Raw genomic sequence first — 24,675 nt, 5'->3', positions numbered from 1 at the left:
TTGCAAATGTAGAACATGCATACATATGCTCAGTAGAGCACCACCAATGAGGCTCAGTGCAGAATTGGGGGCTCAGTTTGTAAAGTGCTTTCAGTATCCAAGGGAAAGAGAAAATATTTTCTCTAAACAGAAAAAGTTGTTTTTAAACAAGCACTAGAATCAGAAAGCTATTAAACAAGAATATCAGCCTTATCTAACCATAAACAAACTGCATGCCACTAAAACAGTTTCTCTCACACCCTCACATCTCCAGGTGTTTCTGACTAGAGTTTCTGGTGGTGGTAATTAGAGTTAACTTGAGTTTATTGGCAATCAATTAACTAACACAGCTGTAAAGACTAATGCAAAACTTCTACAAACATTTGTTCCTAGTCATGGTGCAGCCAAAAACTCTAGTTCAGATAAAGCAACAAGTAAACCCCAACTATCTGAACTGATAATACCACCAGCACCTAAGAGGTGCTCAGGTAAATTAGTTTTATATAATTCTGATATCACTCTAGGAACAGAAATTGAATCCTTGTCAAGATCGAAGTTTAGGCACTGATTTACATTATTATGTTCTATACATGCACATCATATATTGTGGAGATGATTTATATTTAATCAGCTGCAGAGCAGTAAGTTTATTCCTGTACCTATGACTGTGTCCTAGCCCACTATCCACAAATCTATTTCCCCACAGTGACTTATCCTAACATTTTTAGCCTCTGATTAGGTCCAAACATCAGTTACTCATTAAGTTGTTCTACCATATTTTTTCCCCCTCTTCCCCCCCCCCCCCAAATGTAGAATTTTCCATAAAATTACACCTGCTTAAGATCCAGGACACGCAATATTCACTGCGGTATCACTGACATGTTTTCTATTTTTAAAATAGCATTTAAGTCCATTGTGTCAGTGACATTTGCCATCTGATAAGGATACTTTCCAGCTTTTCAACAAAACTCAAAACTAGTTTTTGGCTAAGAGCTCAATCTCTCAGATCTCAAAAACATACATTTTCTGGGGTCCCCAGAAAGATATTTTGATTTCCATTAAGCTCACCACTGTTGGACTGATAGTAACTAAAGGCACTACAGATCAACGGATATATGACAGTAGACCCAATAACTTCATTTTTAAAAAAGTGAGAGCTTCAATCCTGCAAACATACACACCCTCACTTTAAGAATGAGTAATCCCATTGACTTCAGTGGTATTACTCACATTCTCAGTTTTAAGCAGGTAAGTAAGTGATGCAGGATTGGGATCTAAAACAGTGCTTTCATATATAATGTGTGGCATATATAGAACAGTGGTTTTATTCACTCCCATGGTAAGACCTGCACTATATTTATGTATATGGCAATAACAGCTATTCCAAACATAGCCACAGAGTTTAAAGCCAAAATGGACCATAGTTAGTGCCTGTATACATTACAGGCCACCACCACACTAAACCTAACAACTAAAATTAGACCAAAATTCTGTAGCCCCTTTATAATGCACCACTCCAGCAGTATTCTACCTTTTACTTATATTTGCTTATGATTTCAAATCTTAAGTTATTTACAAAAGTTTCATTTAATCTTTAATATGAAAGTAAGAGGTAAACAGCACAGTATGGAAGTGCAGTTTCACCCCAGTCCAGTTTGCAGTCCAGGAGATCAGGTTCCTTTACACACCTAAAAACTTCTACAGACAGGAGATGAAACTGAGGAAGTGTAGTTAGCAGACTTCTTCCACTTCCACCATAGATCTCTAATTTCAAATTTACATGGTTTTATTTTTAAAAGACTAAATATAAAAATTCATTTTTACTGAAGACTAACTATTACAGAGAATGAGAAGCATCACTATCTAAGCACCATTCATTACACAATATGTGCTTACAATTTGTTATGTAGCAAATATTCATTAAATCAAATAGATTTCAGCTACAAAACACGTAATTAGGTTACTGATCAGTGTTAAGACTTTTGACAGATTTCAAATTCCAAAAAGGAATTAAAAATATTAAGTCTCAATAAGATATCTATAGCCATACGTAACAAAACAAGAACAGACTGAAAATTGTAAAGATGACAGAACCAGTTCATGAGATGTTCTCTTTAGGGATATGTCAAAATATTAAACAAAACCACAATTTAAGCTTCATTTACAGGAAACATACCGTATTTTTGTACAGAAGCATACTTTGCTGACTTATCTTTAGGAGTACTCTGACCTATGCAGATTTTTCCAGTGCTTACTTCTGAAGACATAAGACTTTGGTCAAAATCTTCAATATAAGCCTCCAAAGCCTGAGATGCAGAGTTGTATACCTTGTCTTTGTATTGAATTGAGCCGTTTGAGTAGGAGTTACTACTGTTAAGGCTGCAGCTTGCTAGGAGAGAAGACACAGTAGATTCAGGCGAGTAAATGCTGTCTTTTTCAAATGAGCATGCCATGGCTTTTATCCAAATGACTAATGGAATCTCCTCTCATCTTTCTGAAGAGTCTGAGTAAAGAAATAAAAATATAAGCAATATATAACCTGTACTGAGATGTCCTCTCATACACTGTACTTCCAAATATCTGTATTTAATTTTATCAAGCATCTGTATGTTTATTAATTTCCAGTAAGAGTTTCACCAATTTTGATAGTTGCACTATTTAAAAGCTAACAGATTCCATTCAGCAATTTTAAGCTTTTATTCAGCTAAAAGCCAGATATTCAATCTAGCTACTGACCTCGGAGCTTTAAAAAAATAAAAAAAGTTTATGATTTATACATGTATGAGTAGGCAATATCAGAAAAACAAAGGCATTCAGAGCACAAAACAAAAAAGTCTGCATCTGGACAGAGAAAAGTGAAAGAATCTGAGTGTTCATATCCAAAAGGCACCTTGTATGCTGTACGGACACCACACTGTTAAACTAGCTTTTTCCAAACAACATTTAGTACTGAAAGACCCCCGCTAGCCCCAGTTTAAAAGCAAGAGGGGCATTTAGCACATGAATAGATTAAAGTCTGCCAGACCCCTGCCTTCAGCTGGAACATCCCAAAATGTCATCCTATGACATCACAGCTAGCACAGAAGACCAAAAAAATAATAGAGCAAAATTGAAGTGATTAGTAAAAATGGTTTTTAACAGTATAAGCAAGTGGTTCAGTTGAATATACCAAAGTGATAAAAGCACTGTCATTGCAGAAATTCAAGAACAGTTTAGATGCAATAGGACTGGGAACGGTGTATTAAAGACCCCTGCCAACTACAGGTGTGGGTGACATTGGACAGGCTGTAAGAGCTTTTCAGGTCCTCCGTCCTATCTATGCAATTAAGATCAAGCCAATTTATCACAATTCCATGGATTGACATTTACTGAAGGGTCATAAACATAGACTAGCACTAAATGCTGAAGCTGGGATTTTCAAAGAAGCCTAAAGGAATTAAATCCCATGGAAAATAGGCACCTAGCTTCCTTTAGGCTTCTTTGAAAATCACAGCCTCGCCCAAGCTGGCACCTCACACGAGAGGCAGGGCTGTTGCCAAGCCCCGACCCCCACCGCCCCCAGAGACCTTCCGCCCCACGGCCCGCTCCGCACCTCGCTCCCCGCTCCGGCCGGGGAGGCTACAATGCTGAGCCCCAGTGGGGGGCTTGGACACCCCGCGGGGGCTCTAAGATACGCATACCCAGCCGGGACAGTCAGCAGCGACATCTACTCTCCTCAGCACCCGAGAGCCGCCGTTGCCGCCCGCTAGTTTAAAGTACAACGACACTTCTTTCAAAATGGCGCTTGGCTAGTCACTGCGCAGGCGCACCAGGTTGCGCTCCTTCCTGGGAGTTGTAGTTTACCTCCTCCGTCTGAGCAAGCTGGGGACTACAACTCCCAGAATGCCCAGCGGGCCGTTGCCACATATCGCCGCGGCAGACGCACGCTGCTGTGATTCAGAGAGCTGAGCTGGAGTCTGGGTGACCCGCTCCTGTGTGCCAGGAAAAGGATCCACTCCTCGCTTAAATCCTTCCTGGAAACTTACGTCTTCAATGATGTCTACAATAGAGGACCCAATAATATGTTATTTGTCTATCCACCCATCAAGCCGAGCCACTAAAATGTGCCTACATGCCTAGATCACCCCACTAGCTGCACTGAAGTAACCCTCCTCTTTCTTCATCCCACCTCCATGTCCCCGTTGCTGTCCGTGCAGATTATGTACCTCTCTCTCCAGGGCCTTATATGGCCCTCATCGCAGTAATAGTGATTGCGATACCATCGGAGCACCCGCGGACACCTGCCAGGGGCGTGAAGGGTGTTGCCGAGGGAAGGCTTTGCAGCAAAGCCTTTGCTTTCCTATATCCCGCTTGCGCTATTGTGAGGAGCGGACCCTGCCAACCAGGCCTGGGCTGGGTGGGTAAGTGGTGCAGCAGGGAGGTGTTATGTCTGACACACCCAGCCTGGCTGCTGTGGGTGAGGCTGAGCTCCCTTGTCTCCTGCCTGCAGCGGTTTTAGTGTCGGACCGCATTCGAGGGCACTGTATGCCCGTGGTTTGTGCCCGTGGATCGCTACGGCCGGAGGGGGCTGGCTGACCCCACGGCGCACACAGTGGGCGTGGCTAGGGAGAGCTGGCGGGTGGGTTCCTAGCGAAGCGCGCGAGATACCCATCCCCCGTCAGCCATCGCAGGGCTGAGCTCCGCGTGCGGGCCGGTCGGGGAAGGGACGGGAGCTGAGCAGCTCAGTCCATCTCTCTGCTGCGGCGGCTGCATGGAGCTCCCTGAGGAGGAGGAGGAACCGGATTGGCTTTGCCCGGAGCCTGGCGGTCCTTGGAACCATGCGGCGCCCGGGAGAGGCTCCTCCACCACTCTCGGAGCACAGTGTAAATACGGGCCCCGCGGGCCGCCTCACACCGAGAACGGGATGGGGGGGGCTGGAGCTGTTGCCGGCGGGGAGAATCTGGAGCCCGCCGGGCGGCAAAGTCAGACAGACGTCGAGAGCTGGGGCCCCGATACGAGTGTTTGTCCCGCCCGGAACTGAGCGACTCCCCCAGGGATCCGTTCTGCCCCCTAGCAGCGTTCCCCCGGCGCCCGCCTGGTTTTCTCCCCCCCTTACCCCCTCCTCCCTGTTTCTCCCTCAGTGTCCCCCAGTGCCCTGTCTCCGCACAGCGCCCCTCCTATCTCCCCCTCAATGCTCCCCCCCATCAGATTTTGGGGCTAGTTCAAATGTGGAGCTTGTCAGAATTCGACTAACTTTTTTTATATAATTTTGATGGATAATAACAATGCTTATTTTTAAGCATTTTCCTAGGTTCTAGCAATTTTTAAATTTTCACATTTGTGGGATTTTTTTGGGGGGGGGGAGGGCTATAACAATGTGGGCTGTGACAGACAATAATAATTTAATGAGAGTAGACTGAGTGAGATTTAAAAAGTTAAAGCTTTGTAACAGTTAAAACACAAATTGCCAACATCACCTGTCAAAATATATGAAGTAAATATTCTCAAATCGCACACTAGTAAGTTCTCAAACAGAAATTTTGTTACTTTGCTTGTCTGTACATTTCAGTTATTATCAATGGAAATATTTTTGTTGGTTTGTGTGTGTATGGGGAAATCAGTATTTACCTACACAAATGTAATGCCTCCAAACCTATTTAAATGTTAACAATGTAGCTGAACTCAGGCATCATATTTGCTTGTAAAACACCACATCTGCATGAAGATAATATAAATAATAATATCTAGAAAATGGTGCTGCTCCCAGTACTCAGTCCTGTTTCACATTAGGAACATGCAAAAAACCAATTAAATGGAATTAGAAACCTTGGATTGAAGCAGTTAAATGTTGCACATTTCAGCACATTCTCATATAACTTAAAGTGCATTCCCTTTCGTCTAAAGAAAACAAAACAGAAGTTTCCAGAAGGGGGAAAATCTGATATTTTTTGCGTATTAAAATGTAGCTTAGTACACCTTTTCTTAAATGTTCCCAAGAAAATTTTCATCTTTGGGTCAAGAACCAGCATAACTGATTTAAACTTTAAGAAATATTTTTTTTGAAATTATATAGTATGGGCCTTACTATATAATTTAAAAATATATTTCTATAAAGTTTGCTCTTTGCACTTGACAGCATTTTTGCTCTCTGGTTGATGATCGGTTGCATCGCTCATGGGCTGCTAGTAGGTGGTGTTCATGTGTGCATTCTTTCATAGACAGGTTTATTTATTTAAACCTGTAGCAGCAGAAAAGCTGAAATTGTAGAGATACTAGGCAGGTGTATTCTCAGAAAGAGGTAGGAAGTATGTTTGGTGTTGTCACTTTTTTGTGCCCACCCACTGGATGCTTCTAAATAGAGCAGGAAAATTCTTATACATTTTCTAGCATTAATTAAAATAAACCAAGGCATACAATATAAAGGGTGCTGTATCAAAAAATATAACTTAATAAAATTATTCAGTAAAAAAGAATCGAGGTGGCACTGGCCATCTAAAAGAGGTCTTCAGGATGTAGTCAGCAGTATCTTTTACTGATACCAACCCACTGTGCCAATTGGCTTCTGACCGAATTAATGTACAGTTTATAAACTCTCTACTTTGCCACACAGTGCTTGGTTTCCAAGCATAGTTCTCATGTGTGAGATCGTTTGCTGCATTATTGACAAGGTTAAGAAGGATGTTATCATCTTTAAACTTGGTTGTATATTTTCATTGCAGCAGGTCATGACAAGACTGTGCCATCAGGAAGTACAGCGCACAGGGTAATTGTGCATACTGACCTGGACTGCTTTTATGCACAAGTAGAAATGATCCATAATCCTGAATTAAGAGACAAACCTTTAGGTAAATTTATATGTTGCTGTTTATTGCTGTTCGGTTTATGTTTATGTGGTTGGGAAAGACAAAGATACTTTTTTACTCATGCTCTGGTCTTTCATAGTTTACTCCATTTGGTTGTAAGGTTCATTTGAGCTTAAAGCTGTTGGTACTATTGCATGTGAATTTACTAATCAATGGAGAAAAAGAGTGAAGTAAATATTTTTTAATGATTTTTATACTAATGCAGATGTGCCCAGGTATAGATCAGGTTGCATGATAAGGGCCAAAAGTAGTGAGAATACCTTTTAATAAGTGAAAAATGAATATGGCATTTAAGAAAAAATATTTTATTACCATAAAATGTTCTAAGAACATGAACAAGGGTCCTGCTTCCTTCAGTCTTGCACAATAAAATTAGAGTGTATTTCTTCTTAAAAACAGTATTACATTTTTTACTGATTGAGGGATTTGCATTACAGGCTTTGATAGCAAAGTGTAAATCAGTGGCATGGAAGTACTGTAATAAGTGACTCCTTAAAATGTGTTATGATTTTCTACCTTTGTTTCCAGGTGTTCAGCAGAAATACTTGGTTGTTACCTGTAACTATGAAGCCAGGAGACTTGGACTTCAGAAATGTATGTCTGTCAGAGATGCTAAAGAAAAATGCCCAGAGCTAGTGCTAGTTAATGGAGAGGACCTGACACAATACAGAGAAATGTCATACAAGGTTACAGGTACAGGTTAACAGTTTTTTAATAGTGGGAAATAAGTACTGTACATATACTTATTATGGTAAAAATATTTTCCTGCATAAACACTTCTGATTTTATATGAGCTTTAGAAAATTGTCATAAGGCTTGTAGGGGATGCCATCTCTGATTCCATCAGATTTCACAAACTAAGCAGTTGGGCTCAGTCATTATCTAGATTAGAGGTGCATGCTGGATTCAGCCAACTTGGTGAATTTAAATGGCCTGCGTGACATACTAGGACTCTGCAAAATCTTTAATGTTAATATTTTTCAAATGAAAGGTAAGTTTCAAGGCATCATGGCTGCAGAGAGAACCTTCCAAAAATGAACTGAGGGGAAACTGATATCATGACATCTGCCTGAGACTGCAGATAGCCTGAGTCAGTGACTCAGAAGTATGAACTCCCCTGTCCCTTGTTAATCTTCTTCAAGGGGTTGATAATGAAGTCCACAGGATTGGGAATTTGGAGTTGCTGCAGGGAAAGAATTACAGAAGTTTAAAAACTTGAAAACTCACAAAGAGAAGAGGGAAAGGAGCAGAGAAAGGAAGTAAATCATACGGCAAAATAGCAGTGGCCTAAAGGGAAGCAGATTTTCTCATTGAGTGCTGAAGAGAGAATAAGGTATTGAATAAATACATTTTAGTATTACCTTGCGGCTATATTCTCCCCTTGGGTTCTGTGCAAATTTCTCATTTAGATCAGTGGGAAATCCACTGTGGATTGTAGAGAATATGAAGTCCCAAGTTTACATTATTACACTATGTGGTTATTGTCACAATTTCAGATCAACTGCACCTCTGACTCCCTGTGTAGTTTGCTCAAGGGATGTTCCCTTAAGTATCAGGTATCTAGCCATCACCTCTTTCCAGACAGGGACCTGCGTCCCTCTCCCTCCAGACCTGACATTTAGGCTGCAGCATCCTGCAATTCACTGTGATTATTCCCACAGGTCTGCCCTAACTCAGCTCTCTCTCAAGGGCTAAGACAGTGATTTACCAGAGACCAAACAGCCATATGCAAAGCACAGTACATTTATTTTAGGACAAAAATATTATAGAGAAAACCTAATAAAACAATAACAAGTCTAAACGCATACTTTAGCTTACTAGAGATACCCCCATTCTCCTTATGGAGACTCTATGCCATTCCAGGGTGCAATCCAGACTAGTAAGGGGTGTCACCTCCTGCCTTGCAACCTTGGGTGCCTCACAATACTTTGCTGTTTAGGTCCCACAAACAGCCCTCTAGCATGTAGGTAACACCCTTCGTGTCTGTGTAGCTGCCGTCCTGGTCCAGCAACTCTGACCCCAGCAGCCTGTCAGCAACATGCCAGCCACACTCTAGCTTCTAGCAGCCTTGGTTACCACTTACAGAGTGACACCAACACACTTCCAGTCCTGGATTTTCCCCAGAAACTTGTGTTCTGCAATGCCCAGCCCTCTCCTGGACAGTTCAGATACTAGAGATCTGTTGCCCCTGTAAGGGATCAATGTACGACAGTATGGTACTTTAGAGTTACTAAACAATTCAGTTTAAAGATGTCACTGGATTCGTTTTGATTAAATAATAGAACAAGTTTATTTAATTTCAAAGAGAGGGTTTAAGTGAGTACAAGTATAAGGTACACCTCTACCCCGATACAATGCTATCCTCAGGAGCCAAAAAATCTTACTGCGTTTTATAGGTGAAACCGCGTTATATCGAACTTGCTTTGATCCGCCGGAGTGTGCAGCCCCGCGCCCCTCCCCCCCCGGAGCGCTGCTTTACCGCGTTGTATCCGAATTCATGTTATATCGGGTCGTGTTATATCGGGGTAGAGGTGTATTGAAATCACAAATGGCTACAAAAGAAATAAAGCTTAAATGCTTTCTAATAACTAAAACTTAACAAACTAGACATGGTTCAAGGTGAAATCCTTACCACATGTTCCCAGCAACAGGGCTGAACAAATTCGCAGGTCAGAACCCCTCCCAAAGCCTGGTTACTTTGCCTTCTGAAAGAGCGAGAGAGAGAGAGGGATAAAGAGTACCTGGGGTGTTTTTCAACCTCCCTTTTATAGTCCAGTCACCCTTTGAAATGCATTTTCCTGAGGGTTACACCTAGGTAAAGTTCCTTCCAGTTCTGAGGATGGAGACATGGGGTCTTGTGGTGAAAGAGGTTCCATGTTTGTTAAAATACAAATCCATCTGTTTCTGCCCCCCTCTGCTGCCAAAGAATGGCCACTTGACCAGGAATTGCCAATTGACTTTGATGACACAGAGCTAGAAGCATCAGTTTGTCCTTCATCTTCAAGAAACTGATTTACCCACTCCCCAGACTTGTCCGGTAAACACATTTCAGTCAAAACTTCATCTTATGTTCATAACTTTACATATAATGTTGCTACACGTTTTTCACCATGACATTATTGACCAACAAGTTATTAGTTTTCAAGTGATACCTCACAAGGCATATTTTGTACAAAGATTATTTCAGTGGTGTATAGGCAGTGAATACAGGGGTGCATTCGGTCACAGACCCTATTGGGTTCCAGTCTTTCAAACACTTAAGGAGGGTCTCCATCTTGGTTAAAGAGTCATGTCAATTTGTTGGATCAAAAGCAGGGCTTGGTTTGAACCAGTATATGCAATTCATCATGGGATTGGTACCTTTCTGTAAGAATTTACCTGTCCCAGAGTCTAGTAATTATGCCCCCCAGCAATTTTAGAACTTGAATGGAGCTCGGTAACCTTCCCCACCAGCCAGCATACAGTCCCTGGCTCACTGAGATACAGTTGAGACGAGGTGGGTGAGGTGTAATATCTCTTACTCAGACCAGCTTCTGGTAGTGAGAGAGACAAGTTTACACAGAGCTTTTCTTCAGATCACCTTGTCTCCCTAATGTCCTGGAACCAACACGGCTACAGCAACAGTGCATACAACAATGAGAGATACAGTTAACATTTATAAAGTGGATACAGTAGTCTAAAGATATGCCTGTGTTTGTCATACCTGTCCCAGTTATGTACTTTGCTTTTTTTCCATAGAGCTATTGGAAGAATTCAGTCCACTGGTAGAAAGACTTGGATTTGATGAAAATTTTGTGGATATCACAGAGTTGGTAGAGAAGAGACTAGCACAGCTGCAAAGAGATGGCTGTTCCAAAGTGTCTGTGTCTGGTCATGTGTATAATAATCAAAGTGAGTGGTTATTCCCTATTTTGCTAAAATATTGTATTAAGTATTATTAGAATTTAGTACAAAAAGTATCTTTAACTGAATTTATTAAACTTTCAAAACTGCATGAAAACACATTTCCTATTCAATACAGTATTGCCTGGAAAACTTTTATTTTCCCTGTGGTTAGACTGCCAGGAACTGACTTGCAATATACCATAATTTCATATGAGAATCTCATTATTTTGAGTGGAATGTGTACCTTCGTATATTAATGTCAGTGGAAGTTGGGCATGCACAGTGAGTTGGGAGAATAGATTCTTTTGTTTATGTGGTCTTCAAAAAAGACAGTTAAATGTAGAATTAAATATCTTGTTTGATTGAGCTTGAAGTAACAGCTTTCATGTTAGTTCATGAAAATTTAGTTTTAAGTGTTTGGCTACTGTGTGTCAGCTAATTGAAATTTTCATCCAAAATATCCTTAATGTATACCGAAAAACAGAGCAAAGTTTTGCTATACGGGATGCCTGCATGGGAGAGTTATACTGAAGTCACTGGGGGCTGACTGTAGAACTTGGACTGATTCATATTCTCCACTGGGATCCTTCTAGCTCACAAGTGCCCACAGTTGGCATAGCAAGATTTATATTCATTTCATAAATGAAGGAAAAGAGCAGTTGATTTTTACCAGACCAGATGTTAATATCAACTGTTGCTATAATTTTTAATACAGTTCTGAGAAAGAGCTGCCTTAATAAGATCTCATTTCATTAGCGTTCACACTTGAGTAACAGAGATGGACACCTTCCAGTTACCTTAATTAAACGAATGTTGTACTCCTAAATCTCTAATTCATTTACTTTTTCCTTTGGTTATATTGAGGCAAGAGTCTGTTACATGATGATATTTAAATATTCTTCTTTGACATCTCTTAAAGATTTATAGAGTGCATTTATCCTTAAAGTGCTTTCCAAACATTAAGTAATTCTCACCATAATTCTCTGATGCTAGAGTATTACCCTTTTAATTTTAGAGAGGAAGTAACTGAGGTACAAAGAGGTTAAATACTTACTCCATGGCAGTACCAGATAGAGAACCCAATAGTCCTTACATTCAGCCCCTTGATCTACACAGTAGACCACACTCTTTCCCATAAAGTTTTTAATGGGTTATAAGCATAAGAATCTTCTTATTAGCGAATGGATCTGTAGTGATGTGAATGGTCATTGTATGCTGAGAAGTGACCACCTCTTTTTTGTCTTCACAGCTGTCAATTTACATGATGTTATGCATATAAGACTTGTCATTGGATCTCAGATTGCAGCAGAGATGAGGGAAGCCATGTACAATAGATTGGGTCTTACAGGCTGTGCAGGAGTGGCCTCTAACAAATTATTATCTAAACTAGTATCTGGCACCTTCAAACCAAATCAACAAACAGTTCTTCTACCTGAAAGCTGTCAGGACCTAATAGGCAGCCTTGATCACATCAGAAAAGTGCCTGGTAAGATATTGGTGCCACAATCTTTCATATAGACATTGTGAGAATTCATAATTTTAATATACACACTATACTTCTAAAACTGAAAGAATTTTAAAATCTGTTTTTTCGTATTTATATTTACTTTTTGCATTTTACTCAAACTAGAGTTTCATTGACTACTAGTTTGTACTTCTGTTCTCCAGTCCATGTCACTTTTGGTTCTGCGGTAACACAAAAGCGTTTGGGTTGCAAATACCTAAAAAGAATGTATAAATCTCAGACTGTTTTCATTGAAACCCAAACATTGATATTGATATACATACTTATATAACTTTTGGGGGAAAAAAAATTTGCTCAGTCCTAAAATGTGGGTCTCAATTACCTGAAACTGTTGCTTCAAAGAACTTCCAGTTCTATAATTAAAATGGTTATATTTGATAATGTCTAGTTTTATATGGCAAGACCTTATAAATATAATTTATAGGGGAAAAAGTATTTTAGTTTATTAACCAAATAATAAATTAGTTTTTAGTATTTTATGTAATATATAAATTATAAATACAACTTGCTAAGCATATCTTAATCTTTTAAATGACTATCCTGTGTACTGTATTATTTTGTAAAGAAATTTTACTCACGTTATCACACACCTTTTTCATCTAGGGATTGGCTATAAAACTACCAAGCGCCTAGAGTTGCTGGGTCTCAGCAGTGTGCGTGATCTACAGACCTTTTCACCTGTAATACTAGAAAAGGAACTAGGAGTTTCAATTGCTCAGCACATTCAAAAGCTCAGCTATGGAGAGGATGACTCCCCTGTGACCTCCTCAGGACTTCCTCAGGTACAAATGACATATGAAAATACAGTTTTTCAGAATGAGAAAGATTGCACTCTTTGAGTCCAGTTTTGCTGAGCTAGCTGAAATCCAGTCATAATGAACAAAGCAATTGTCATACTGGATCAGACCAGTAGTCCATCTATTCTGGGATCCTGTCTCTGCCAATGGTCAGTACTAGCTGCTTCAGAGTAAGGTACACGAAATCCTACAGTTATGGGATATCCTGCCACCCAGGAAAGTTTTTCCCAACTCCCCATAGCTAGAGGTTGGCTTATGCTGTAAAACATGGCAGTTCATATTCCTTCTAAAATTATTTTAATTTTATTTATATTTACTATTATAACTCAGGATATTTTTGTTACCTCTATTAATGTCTGATCCTTTTTTGAATCCTGCTGAGCTCTAGGCTTAATGGTATTTTGTGGCTATGAGTTCCATAGGTTAATATGTGAATTATGTGGAAAAGCGATTCCCTTTCATATCTTTTGAATTTGCTTGATCACTTGGTAATACACAAAATTAAAAGGACTATTGCATTTCTTACAGTCCCTTAGTGATGAAGATTCTTTTAAAAAATGTTCATCGGAAGTGGAAGTTAAAAGGAAAATTGAAGAACTACTTGCTAACCTTTTAGACAGGTGACTGTCTTCATTTGTTCTTATTGCTGACTGAGTTTGTGACCTGAAAGAACACTGGGCATATGTAAGGTTTGTCTCGTATTTTGCAGAGCATACTTCGGTCTCTCCTATCTTCAGAATGCGGCCCCTCAACCCCACTTGCCTCTCTAACTACTTCCTCATTACCTTCTGCCCTTTATCTCTGAACTTGTGAAATGTGCCCTCTACAACTGTTGCCTCAAATTCCCCTCCTGCAACTGTATCCTGCTCCTCTCCCCCAGTCTGGCTTTCACCCTCTCCACTCCACTGTTCTCACCAATGTCTGTAAGCTCTTCCATTCTTACCTCCTCAACCTTTCTGTTGCTTTTGACACAGCTGATCATGCTTTCTAACGGCCTTGTCTTCCTTTTAGCTTTCATGATTCTGCCGGCTCCTCATTCTCCTACATCTCTGATCATCCTGCGTTGTATCTTTTTGTGTGTCCCCTCCAGTCTTTCTTCTATTCTCTTGGTGATTTCATAGGCCTCCTCTTTTTCTCTCTCTATCCTGTCCCTGGGTGATCTTATCCACTTGCATGGTTTCAGTTACTATTGTTATGCTTCTGTCTCACATCTTCTTCTCTACTTCTGACTGCTTCCCTTGGTTTGATCTTGCATCTCAGCCGGTTTCTCTGACATCTCTTTTTGTGCCATCAACTTAAGCTTAATGTGGCCAAAACTGAACTCCTTATCTTGCCTTCTACTGTTCTGCACAACCACAGACAACACCATCATTCCTGTTACAGGCGTATAACCTTGGGGTCATCTTCAACTCTTCCCTTTCCATTACCACTCACATTCAGGCAGTATCCAAATTCTGCTTCTCCCACATCATCATCAAGATACTTCCATTTCTTTTTGTACAGACAGGAAGAATTAATTCATTCCCCTTATCTCCTGTCTTGATTACTGTAGCTACCACAAGTATGTCTACACTTCAGTGTAACCCCAGTGTTTGAATTCAGGCTCAGGCCTAACTCCCCTTCCATCTAGACAGAAATTGTGCTAACCCAGGGCTTGGATCCAGGGTTCCAGGGCTTGGATCCAGGGTTCCAGGACACCACGGGGTGGAGGGTGTTAGCCTTCCACTCTGCCAGGTAGAATTGTTCCCTTCAACATATTTTCTAGTACAGTCATTCTCAACCTTTTACATACCAGGACTGCCTTTTAATACTGGGGCCTTACTACCACTTAACAATATGGGATGGACAAGATGGTTGCATCTCTAGGTTGAGAACTATATTCTAGTACTTCCAGCAGTCCATGTCTAAAAATCTCAAACAATGGGGCTTCCACCACTTTCTTTACTAATGCAGAGATTTTTTTCCTTAAGTGAATAAAACAGTAAGTTTTTTTCTATAAATCTTCAACTGTGTGCAATACTAAACAAAAACTGTTTATTGAAACCATTTGTAAAAAATGTGAAGAAATAAATAGACATTGCCAATAAATAGAGTTGAGTTAGGAAGCACTAGATGGTATCAATTGGGGAAAATGAGGCAGGAAAGAAATTAAAGCTAAAGCTTTTTATGTTCTATACTATTACCATTATTTTGTTTTACTTTCTTGATGGATTAAAAAAGATATACATTACTTACTTGATCCAATTGCTTTGAAAGTATTTGTAAAGCAGCAGTAATGTTAATTGCGCTGCACACTTTAATTTTCTTCAGAATATCCAAAGATGGAAGAAAGCCACATACAATAAGATTAACCATCCGTAAATTTTCATCAACTAATAAATGGTTTAGTCGGGAGAGTCGTCAGTGTCCTATTCCCTCTCATGTCATTCAGAAATTTGGGACAGGTAAGAGCTTTTCTGAAGTTTTGTTTTCAGAAAGTATTTGGTCAGTTGTTACTTTGGTGCACAATATGTTCTTTGAAATTTTAACCAGGGTGTCTCTAACTGTAAAGACACCCAAGTATTTGGCACATTCATAGGAACAGTGAAACGATACTTCCTTCTCGGAAGGAATGTTTATCAGTCTATTAATTTTAGTATCAATAAAGTTTCAGGTATTAAGCATAACCTTTGTTTTGCTTTAAGTTACTTTAAATCTAGGTTTCTGAACAATGTTTCATATACTCTTTTTTAATTTGAAGTATTGCATTGATTTTATGTGATAGATGTACCTCCAGTGAAACAATGTTAAAAACACAGGACTTCCTGGCAGGAATAACTTTGTTTAATAAGTAACAAAGTTGTTAACTCAGCCTTAGGGTGAGCAGACAGCAAATGTGAAAAATCAGGACGGGGTGGGGAGTAATAGGAGCCTATATAAGAAAAAGACCCCAAAATCGGGACATCTGGTCACCCTACTCAGCCTTGCAAGATTGTTATGGGAGTTTACTAACCCAGGCACAAAATATACTTGCCTGCCTTTTACCCTGATGTTGAAAAATTAATTAAATGTAATTCATCACTGTCCAAAAAGAAAAGAGAGAGAAATTGCATGCAAGGGATGAGTGAGTGAAAGGAATTTTGTATGGCTATTAGCTATAAGATTTCAGGATCTTTCTGAATCACTCCTTATCCAACAGTGTGTGACATGTATACAGTCTTCCTCCTCCTGAAGCCAAGGTTTGTCCATCCTAAATAGAGATCACAGTCTTTCATTTGGCACTTCATATGGAGTTTATCTTTTCCCCATATTTGACCTAACACTTATCACACTATTCAGTATCATTATGTTTTCTCTCAGTAAGTGTAGGGTTTAATAAAATACTGTAATCATAGACAGGAATTTAGTAAAGGGTTTCACCTCTGAATCCAGTCTAGACTGGAAGAGACCAAAAGTTATTGCCATCTGATATGTCCACACTCTCCTGCGTAAAGTAAATAAGTGCTCTCAGTCTAGATCTTTGTTGTCAGATAGCCATATCACACAAATTGTCGTTGTCATTAATTGGATCCGTTTGAAGACAATTTAATAGAAATGGAGAGTGAGTTACTCTGTTGTATAGAAAGGCCTTTTCCATTTGCAGGATGTTAGTTTAATTGCTTGTTTAAATTGACCACTTTTCCAATTATCACATCACTTCTCAACAGAGATGGCAGGGCAGAACAGGAGAGCTTGTACCATTAATGTCTATGCTATAGAGATTCTGTGGGCATGTCTCTAGGGTTGTCAGTCTGGCACTTCTTGCAATCATAACATTCATTTCAGAAAACCTTTTTAAGTGTCAAAAACTGTAAATTTAACAGCCTCTTTATTTTCAGATGATCAAATAAATGTGCCTTACTTGGCATAGCTGTAGTTAAAATCCCTCACATTTCCTAAGAACTGAGATTTTTCAGTGCATTGAACAATTAGGGTAAATGCCAACTTATTTTGCATTAGTGCAAAGTGTTGAAAGTCCAGACTATCTCATGCACAAACCTTAATTCCATTTAGCCCCTTATAGAAAGGTTTAAATTAATTCTGCTGTTTGTTTACATTTCATGTTCAGGAAACTATGATGTTGTGGACCCACTGGTTGGTATCCTTATGAAATTGTTTAGAAAGATGATAAAAGTGGAGATGCCATTTCATCTTACCCTTCTGAGTGTCTGCTTCTCAAATCTTAAAGCTCTGCCTAGCCTCACCAAAGGATCCATAGGATTTTATTTAACTCGGTTGCCACCCCCTTCAAGTTCTGGCAAAGTAAGTTGAAGATTATTAAAAACTGTCAATCAAATCAAGTGCATTAAATTCAGACTGAGACTATATATATGCTCTAGTATCCTTAATGATTTTTAAATACTTTCTTAAGAAGTTTTATAGTCCCAAATATCATCTAGGTAGTAAAAATGAAGAACTCTGTGAGCTCTCCTGAGTACAAGCTATTTACAAGATGTGTTTATGCTATCCTTCTTTGGGATAGCATAAACAAAGGATACTTCTTCTTTTTCAGTTGCCATGTCTTGAATGGGACAGTACTAGGTAATGAAACTTTATTACTGTCGGAAAGAGAGATGAACTTGTGGAGCCAAGGTTTTCAGAAGTGGATGCCTAAAATTAGGTTTCCCACCGACTTTAATAGAAGCTCTTCTGCCTGCTCAGCACGTCTGAAAAATCAGGCCACTTAATTAGATGCCTAAATATGAAGTTAAGAGCCTCATTTTTCAGCATCCATTTTTGAAAACCTCAGTGCTTCTGTAATGTGTGATCTGTAGGTCATGGTGGAACTGAAGTGACCTAAATATTTCTTTCCCTCATAAAATATCTTTAACTGTTTAGCTTGAATTAAATCTTGTTAAAGTGCCCTTAATTTACCTTTTTGCACTTAGCTATAAGTGTGTCTTCAAACACTGGATTGCTTTATTTTCCATATGCTTTTAATTCCTAGCCTGAACAGGGTGAGTTAAGGGTAGGATTTCATCTTCAAATCTCACTTACATCATTTAAATCAACTATGATGTGTTACTTGAATACAGATTTTTTTTTTTTTTTTTTTAATGGAAATATAGGGAAGTTGACAAAAACCATGGTTGAAATCTTGGCCTCATTGAAGACACTAGTAAAACTCACATTGATTTCAGTGGGGCTAGCACTTCACCCCAGATGTGTATATTTTTTAATTCTTAGTATTTGTGAGCCACTGTACTGTTTATCATTTAAGATCTACTTTGTATTTAGAAACTTGAGGTTAAATTATCAAAATTCTGGTCTTTGGTTACATACAAGTAATCATGACTACAAGTCACACATTTATACAGGCAAACAGACACTTGTGTCTATCATTATCAGTATTTGGTATGCAATTACTCCCTTAGGTGAGATGTGCAGTGAAAAAAGGAGAGAACCAAGAACAAAGATGTAAACTTTGCACATTTGTCCATAGCTGACCACCTTCCCTTCCACAATCTGTCATACAACCTATATGCAGACATTCAGCTCTGTTACCTCCCTACCCCGACTTCTCAGGTGTCCATGCTCACATATCTTCTCTCTTCTCTGATAATTACTTGTATACACAGGCTCATTCTTTTTTTCTGGGTGCAACATAATTTGGTTTGAAAGTTTTTCCCTTTTAAATTTTCTTTAGATGCTAACTTTAATGATACAGTCTGTAAATAAGTATTTAGGCATATTGAAAGACTTTGATGTAGCTGGGCTGCCAGACGGTACGATGAGATACCCAGTTTAATGTTGCTTTTGAAATTACTTGTTTTACAACCCCAGCAAAACTCTCTTTAAATATCTGGTCTGTCATCTATCTCTAAGTACTGTGCTGAATAGAAAAATCTTTGTTGCCAGATGAGTCAGTGGTAATTTTTTGTATGTGGAAGTAGGATTTAAGGGATCACTATTAATAAAATTGTATTTATGACATGATATCCTTTTAATCATTTAATATATTTCATATGCACTATGTAGCTAAATAATATATTTTATGCTGCAGAAAATGGAAGGTGTTCCACAAGACCAGGTGAACTCCTGCAGTTTTGTACCAGATAGAAGAATTAGAAATACAAGAACTAGAGAATCTTCACTAGAAACCAAAAGCTGCGCAGAAGAACATAGAATTCCTGTTTCCCCAATTCATTTGCTTCCTGCTGGCATTGACCAGGAGGTCTTCAGTCAGCTTCCAGAAAACATTAAAGAGGAAATTGTTTCTGACAAAACTGGGCAAAGGATCCATACAAAGAATGTTTTGAGTCAGCCATTACCTTTTTCTAAAGGAACACTACCATTTTTTGCACAAGAACACATGCACACTACCCCGAATTCCAGAAGAGCAGATCATAGTATCAGCAGTCTGGTATGCAGAGAACACTTTCAATCTACCAGTGAGCTGGAGACAGCCATGGTACACAGGCCTAATCCTAACTGTATTCTCAGTCTACAGGATCCTCCTGAGTACCCTGAAAGTGCACTAATAGATGACTGTATGGAACAAGTACCTAAGGAATCACTGAATTTCAATAGCACTGATTCAATTGTATTGAACATGCAAAGTCAACATTTTCTTCAGCCCCACAGTTCAGACAGACAAGAGCAGCCCATTGGAGCAGCCTCTCAGGATAAAGGTCAGAGAGAGCAAGCGTTAGGAGAAGGAAGAATTGTATTTCCTCCTAATGTTGACCCAAATATTTTTTCTGAACTACCTGCTGAAATGCAAAAGGAACTACTGGCTGAATGGAAGAATCTAAAACCTGTTTCCAAAATGCATATGAATAAACCTTCTGAAAAGCTAAAAACAAACAAAGGAAAAAAGAATGCAGTGTTGTGTTCACCACAGTCTAGCAGTTTATTAAGGTATTTTAAACCAAAATGATTATATACATAATACAGAGATGACTGGTGTAAAACATTTGTGATAAAATAAGGAGGTAATACAATCATATTCATGCATTAAAGAAATGCACTATTTTAAAGTGTAATGCGACAAAATAGCATACAAAAAGGAACAGACCATCTCAACAACAGTGTAAAACTATTGATAATTCCTTTAAAAAGTGATTTAATACTATGTATTCTTGTGTTAAACTAGCAGATTAATGTTTTATTTAGTCCAAAGAGAGCCACAAGGGAGACTTACTTCCCCTAAAATGCACATTAGATGTGATTGAATCCTCCAGTTGTTACTACATGTACTAAAACATTGCAATCCAGTTTGAAACACTTACACTTGTTCTTGTATCAACCAAATGGCATCCATTAGGGCATGGATGTTCTTGCTGTTAAAACATTTTTTTTAAACTCAAAATACAGAAAATACTGACTTGGATGGTGGGGCTTGTGAAACTAATGGAATATAGAGAAAAAAGTACTGCTTTCTTAGTAGTTACAGTCCCTAGCTGCTAGAGGTAAAACATATTGGTAATGTGAGCAGAGCATCATGTACAGCCAGTTCTAACTCACAAATAGGCTTTTACTATTTGTAGTTGGAATAGCCACCAAGACAGTTGTCAGCATTTCCAGCCATTGATTAGGCTAGGCTCCAGTTTGGCAAGATACTTAAGAACGTGCTTAACTACTTTGCTGATTTACCTCAATATGGATTTAGGAATAGAGATGCTCCCCAGGTTACACAAACCTGATTTACGGAAATCCGGACTTACGGAAAAAGTTCCGTAAGCTTTTTTTTTTTGCGTAATTGTTGGAGAAGTATAATTTAAAAAAAAATCTTGGCCAATGAAGACTGATTACAAAATTGATGTTTAAATGTTAGCTAATTATTCTTGCAAAGTAACTTGTAATAAACATGTTTACAGTTGTTAATACCTTGCCTGTTTTATTCAAGATAAAATAACTTTGAGATGTACTAATCTAATGAGATATTTTATTATTAAAATGCCAATGCTTTTAATTCTAGGGCAAAATCAAATTATGCTTAAATTCTAAATACTGACTAGTTCCTGAGAGGAACATACTAATTGACAATTGCTACATAACAAAATTATCTCACAATAACTTTACACAGTAAATGAAGTGAAAGTGTGTTACAGAACACATCACTGTATCTTTAGGTTACAATGAAGTCTGACTCTATTTTATGTGTTTTGATGGCAACTCGGGCTCTGATTTAAAAAAAAAAAAAGCTTTTTCTTTAAAAATAGCAAAATGTACTGTTATGCTTAGTCATTATTTCTGCTACGAACAGAAGTACATGAAATTAAACTACACATTTACATTCTCCATATACAGCACACTTAAAATATTAAAGATCTCAAATTCTTTAATTTAAAAATGAACTTAGGTGACAGCTGCATATGATTTATATGTATACAACTTTCCTCTTATGTTTGGCATTGGTGTATAATTCTTTAGCATCTTTATTCCAGACCTTGCTTCAGTGATTAGATTTATGAGGGTAGTAAGCAATGCTATCTCCACCACTGACTGTAGGAGCATTCCTCCCCGTTCTGGCTGGATAAACACAATTAGTTTGGAATGTTCTGGATTCCTGTAAGAAAGGGAACCGAAGCTTTAAAATAAAATACATATTTATCCAACAATGAGAATTCTGGAGAGGAATAAATCTTTGAATATGATCTACAAAATGTACATGCTGAAATATCCTTTCTATTAAAGTGAAGGGATGTAGCATACACAGAGTTAATAGAAAATGAGCTTCAGCAAACCAGTGTAGCACATGCAAGTCTCATGTGATGGTGCTCTCAATCACAATGTCAGAAGAGGCAGGTCTGAGCCACAAAGTTGGGATCTACAATCAAATCCAAAGTGTCCCCAAAGTACAACTGGTACCACAGAAATTCATATATATGTCAAAACCAGATCAGTTTTAATTTTTGTAGGTAGAAGGTTACTGTATTTCAGAGACCTTGCTTTATATAAGATATTAATACTTATTCCGGCAAGGGTGAATACACATCCCCAAGGGTTTTTATGACCCTGGATGCAAGATGGAGATGGGGGGCATTTTTGATAGCCCACACTGACAGCTAAGTGAGCAAAAACCAGAATTAAAAATGAAGAATCTATTGATTAAACAAGTTAGTCGTGTTGACTTGAATGTAGTTTTTAAAAAGGAAACATCTCTTTCCCCAAATGATACATACACCTCTACCCCGATATAACGCTGTCCTCGGGAGCCAAAAAATCTTACCCCGTTATAGGTGAAACCGCATTATATTGAACTTGCTTTGATCCGCCAGAGTGTGCAGCCCCGCCCCCCTGGAGCGCTGCTTTACCGCGTTATATCCGAATTCGGGTTATATCGGGTCGCGTTATATCTGGGTAGAGGTGTATATTGATAACTCTTAAGTTTTTTGTATTGTATTTCTAGCAATTACATTCTAGGCTAGATTTCAAAAAGATATCTACTGATTGTGCAAACAATTGCCCTAAATGCAGATTTCTAATAGAGCATGTATGTTTTGACAGGAATGCCTATTAAAACCACCTTTGAGATTTGATGCTTTATGTCCAAGACCATAAGGTGTGGCAGTATTTCAGGGCAGAAGAGTCACTCAGCTGGCAAACATCAATAATTAGTAAATGCAACTGGGGGAGAGGGGAAGGAAGCTATGCTTGGTGTGTGTTGCACCTTAACTGCAGTGGTCTTCACAACGCCACTGTCATGCTCTATTATGTCAGACATAGTGTGAGATAGTGCTTGAAAAATGTACTTATTCAGTGATCAAACCAAGTACCCAGTGTGGAAAACACGTTATGCTGCCATCACCCAAATGCCACACCCACACAAAGGAATGAGGACTAAAACAGAAATAATACAGTTGTGCCCTGCTTTTTGTGTGTGCACAGTATTTACTTGTAACATTTAATCAACTTTCTATTTAATATTTTTTTTTACGTAACAGTGGTTCCTACAAAGATGGAATGGCTGGATCTGTTACTTGCCCTCTCTAGCCTCCCAGCTGATATGTGGCCAAATGGGTGTTTGAGAAAAACTGACTCAAAGAAACACTCTAAAGGGAACTGTTAGTCATCTTTATTTTGTCATACCCAAGGTCTGCCACACAGTCTGTTTTTCAGTGCTTCCCAGATGCATGAAGGTACCGGCTGCTATGGAAAATGGACCTCAAAGGAAACAGATTGCGCTCTTTATTCTGTACAAGCCAGCCTCAATGTTAGTAGTTCCAAAAAGCTATTTTCTGCCTTTTTTAGTACTAGAAATATTGAATGCTAATTTTCCTGTTTTAGTAGAGGACTTTAAATTTTGTTAAATGGAGGCCTCCTTTATACTTAAAGGCTAACCAAACATTTTTTGTTTCCTTTGCAATTCACCTTTAACAGTTAAGAGCTGATCCTCCTCTTCAGAGACTGTTTATCACATATTTTGTGTTCCTAACTTTTAGTGAGATTGGCACTAGATCTAAAATCAGAAGTGGTCCAAACAGATGCTGCTGTGCTAGTACAATGCAATACCAAATCAATCACTAGGTTGTCCACAGTATCTGATTTTGGCATATCTGAAATATCAGCACAGCCTCCAGTTAAATTTTAAACAAAAGCTCAGAGGAATGGTCTAATTGTTTTTTATTTTATCCAATGTACAAAGTGTGTCTGTGCAAGCTTCCCCCGACTGCCCCTCTAATGTGCCTCTCCCCTGAAGCAGAGGGATCTCGTTTGACGTTCTTCTCTGTCCATTCAATCCTTGGCATCTCTGAGGCTGTCACCAGTGGTACAATTAAAAGTATTCATTGTAATGTGAACCCTTGTCGACTGAGAAATGAGCAGAGATTGTTGAAGCCATTAGATGGTAATATTTTTAGTCACTGTCAACATTCATACATTATACTATAATGCAATGTTTTTCAAACCGTGGGTTGGGTCACGGCATGTAAGGCACTGGGTCGCCTTTCTCTGGTCAGCATCGCTGACTGGGACGTTAAAAGTCCCATTGGCTGTGCTGCTCAGCTAAGGCAGGCTAGTGCCTACCTTTTCCGACACTGGGCTGCACCCTGGAAGCGGCCAGCAGCGGGTCCGGCTTCTGAGCCGGGGGGCCACGGGTCTCCGCGCGCTGCCCCTGCCCCGAGCACCGGCTCCGCACTCCCATTGGCCGGGAACTGGGAATTGGAGGGGGGTGCCTGCGGGTGAGAGTCGGACCTGCTGCTGGCTGCTTCTGGGGTGCAGCGCAGTCCGTGGTGCCAGGACAGGCACGAAGCTGCACTGCTGACCAGGAGCCACCAGAGGTAAGTCCGCACCCCAATCCCCTGCCCCAGTCCTGAGCCCCCCCCAAACCTGGAACCCCTTCCTGCACCCCAAACCCCTCATTCCTGGCCCCAGAGCCTGAACCCCCCAGCCCAGAGCCCTGATCCCCTCCCTCACCCCAACCCCCTGCCCCAGCCCTGAGGCCCCCCCACAAACCCAGAGCCCCTTCTGCACCCCAAACCCCTCATCCTCGGTCCCACCCCAGAGCCTGCACCCCCTCCTGTACCCCAGCCCTGAGCCCCCCAAACCCCTCATCCCTGGCCCCACCCCAGATCCTGCACTCCCAGCCCAGAGCCCTGACCCCCTCCCACACCTCAGCCCAGAGCCCCCTCCCATGCCCTGAAACCCCCATTCCCAGCCCTACCCCACAGCCTTCACCCCTGCA

The 24,675-nt window shown here is 39.7% G+C and overlaps 2 protein-coding genes across 2 annotated transcripts in view; one reads left to right on the top strand and one right to left on the bottom strand.

The window, feature by feature from the left end:
- Positions 1 to 3,747, bottom strand: part of C6H18orf54 (chromosome 6 C18orf54 homolog) — a 35,123-nt gene extending 31,376 nt beyond the window's left edge. Inside the window, exons 1-2 of the mRNA XM_065406254.1 lie at positions 3,572 to 3,747; positions 2,156 to 2,482 (exon numbers count right to left, since the gene is read on the bottom strand). Coding sequence (XP_065262326.1) covers positions 2,156 to 2,432 — 277 coding nt within the window. The 5' untranslated portion in view covers positions 2,433 to 2,482; positions 3,572 to 3,747. The remainder of the gene's footprint in view (positions 1 to 2,155; positions 2,483 to 3,571) is intronic.
- Positions 3,748 to 6,703: 2,956 nt separating this feature from the next.
- Positions 6,704 to 20,820, top strand: POLI (DNA polymerase iota). Its single transcript, XM_065406500.1, has 9 exons — positions 6,704 to 6,803; positions 7,350 to 7,514; positions 10,560 to 10,712; positions 11,956 to 12,192; positions 12,835 to 13,013; positions 13,557 to 13,648; positions 15,339 to 15,472; positions 17,116 to 17,309; positions 19,051 to 20,820. Exons 1-9 carry the CDS (start codon positions 6,767 to 6,769, stop codon positions 19,924 to 19,926), a joined length of 2,067 nt encoding a protein of 688 aa, XP_065262572.1. The 5' UTR covers positions 6,704 to 6,766; the 3' UTR covers positions 19,927 to 20,820.
- Positions 20,821 to 24,675: the final 3,855 nt, after the last annotated feature.

This window comes from Emys orbicularis, chromosome 6 (genome assembly GCF_028017835.1).
Source record: "Emys orbicularis isolate rEmyOrb1 chromosome 6, rEmyOrb1.hap1, whole genome shotgun sequence".
NCBI lineage: Eukaryota > Metazoa > Chordata > Testudines > Emydidae > Emys > Emys orbicularis.
Note: the sequence above shows the minus strand (reverse complement) of the source record. Positions and strands in the feature narration are given on the sequence as shown.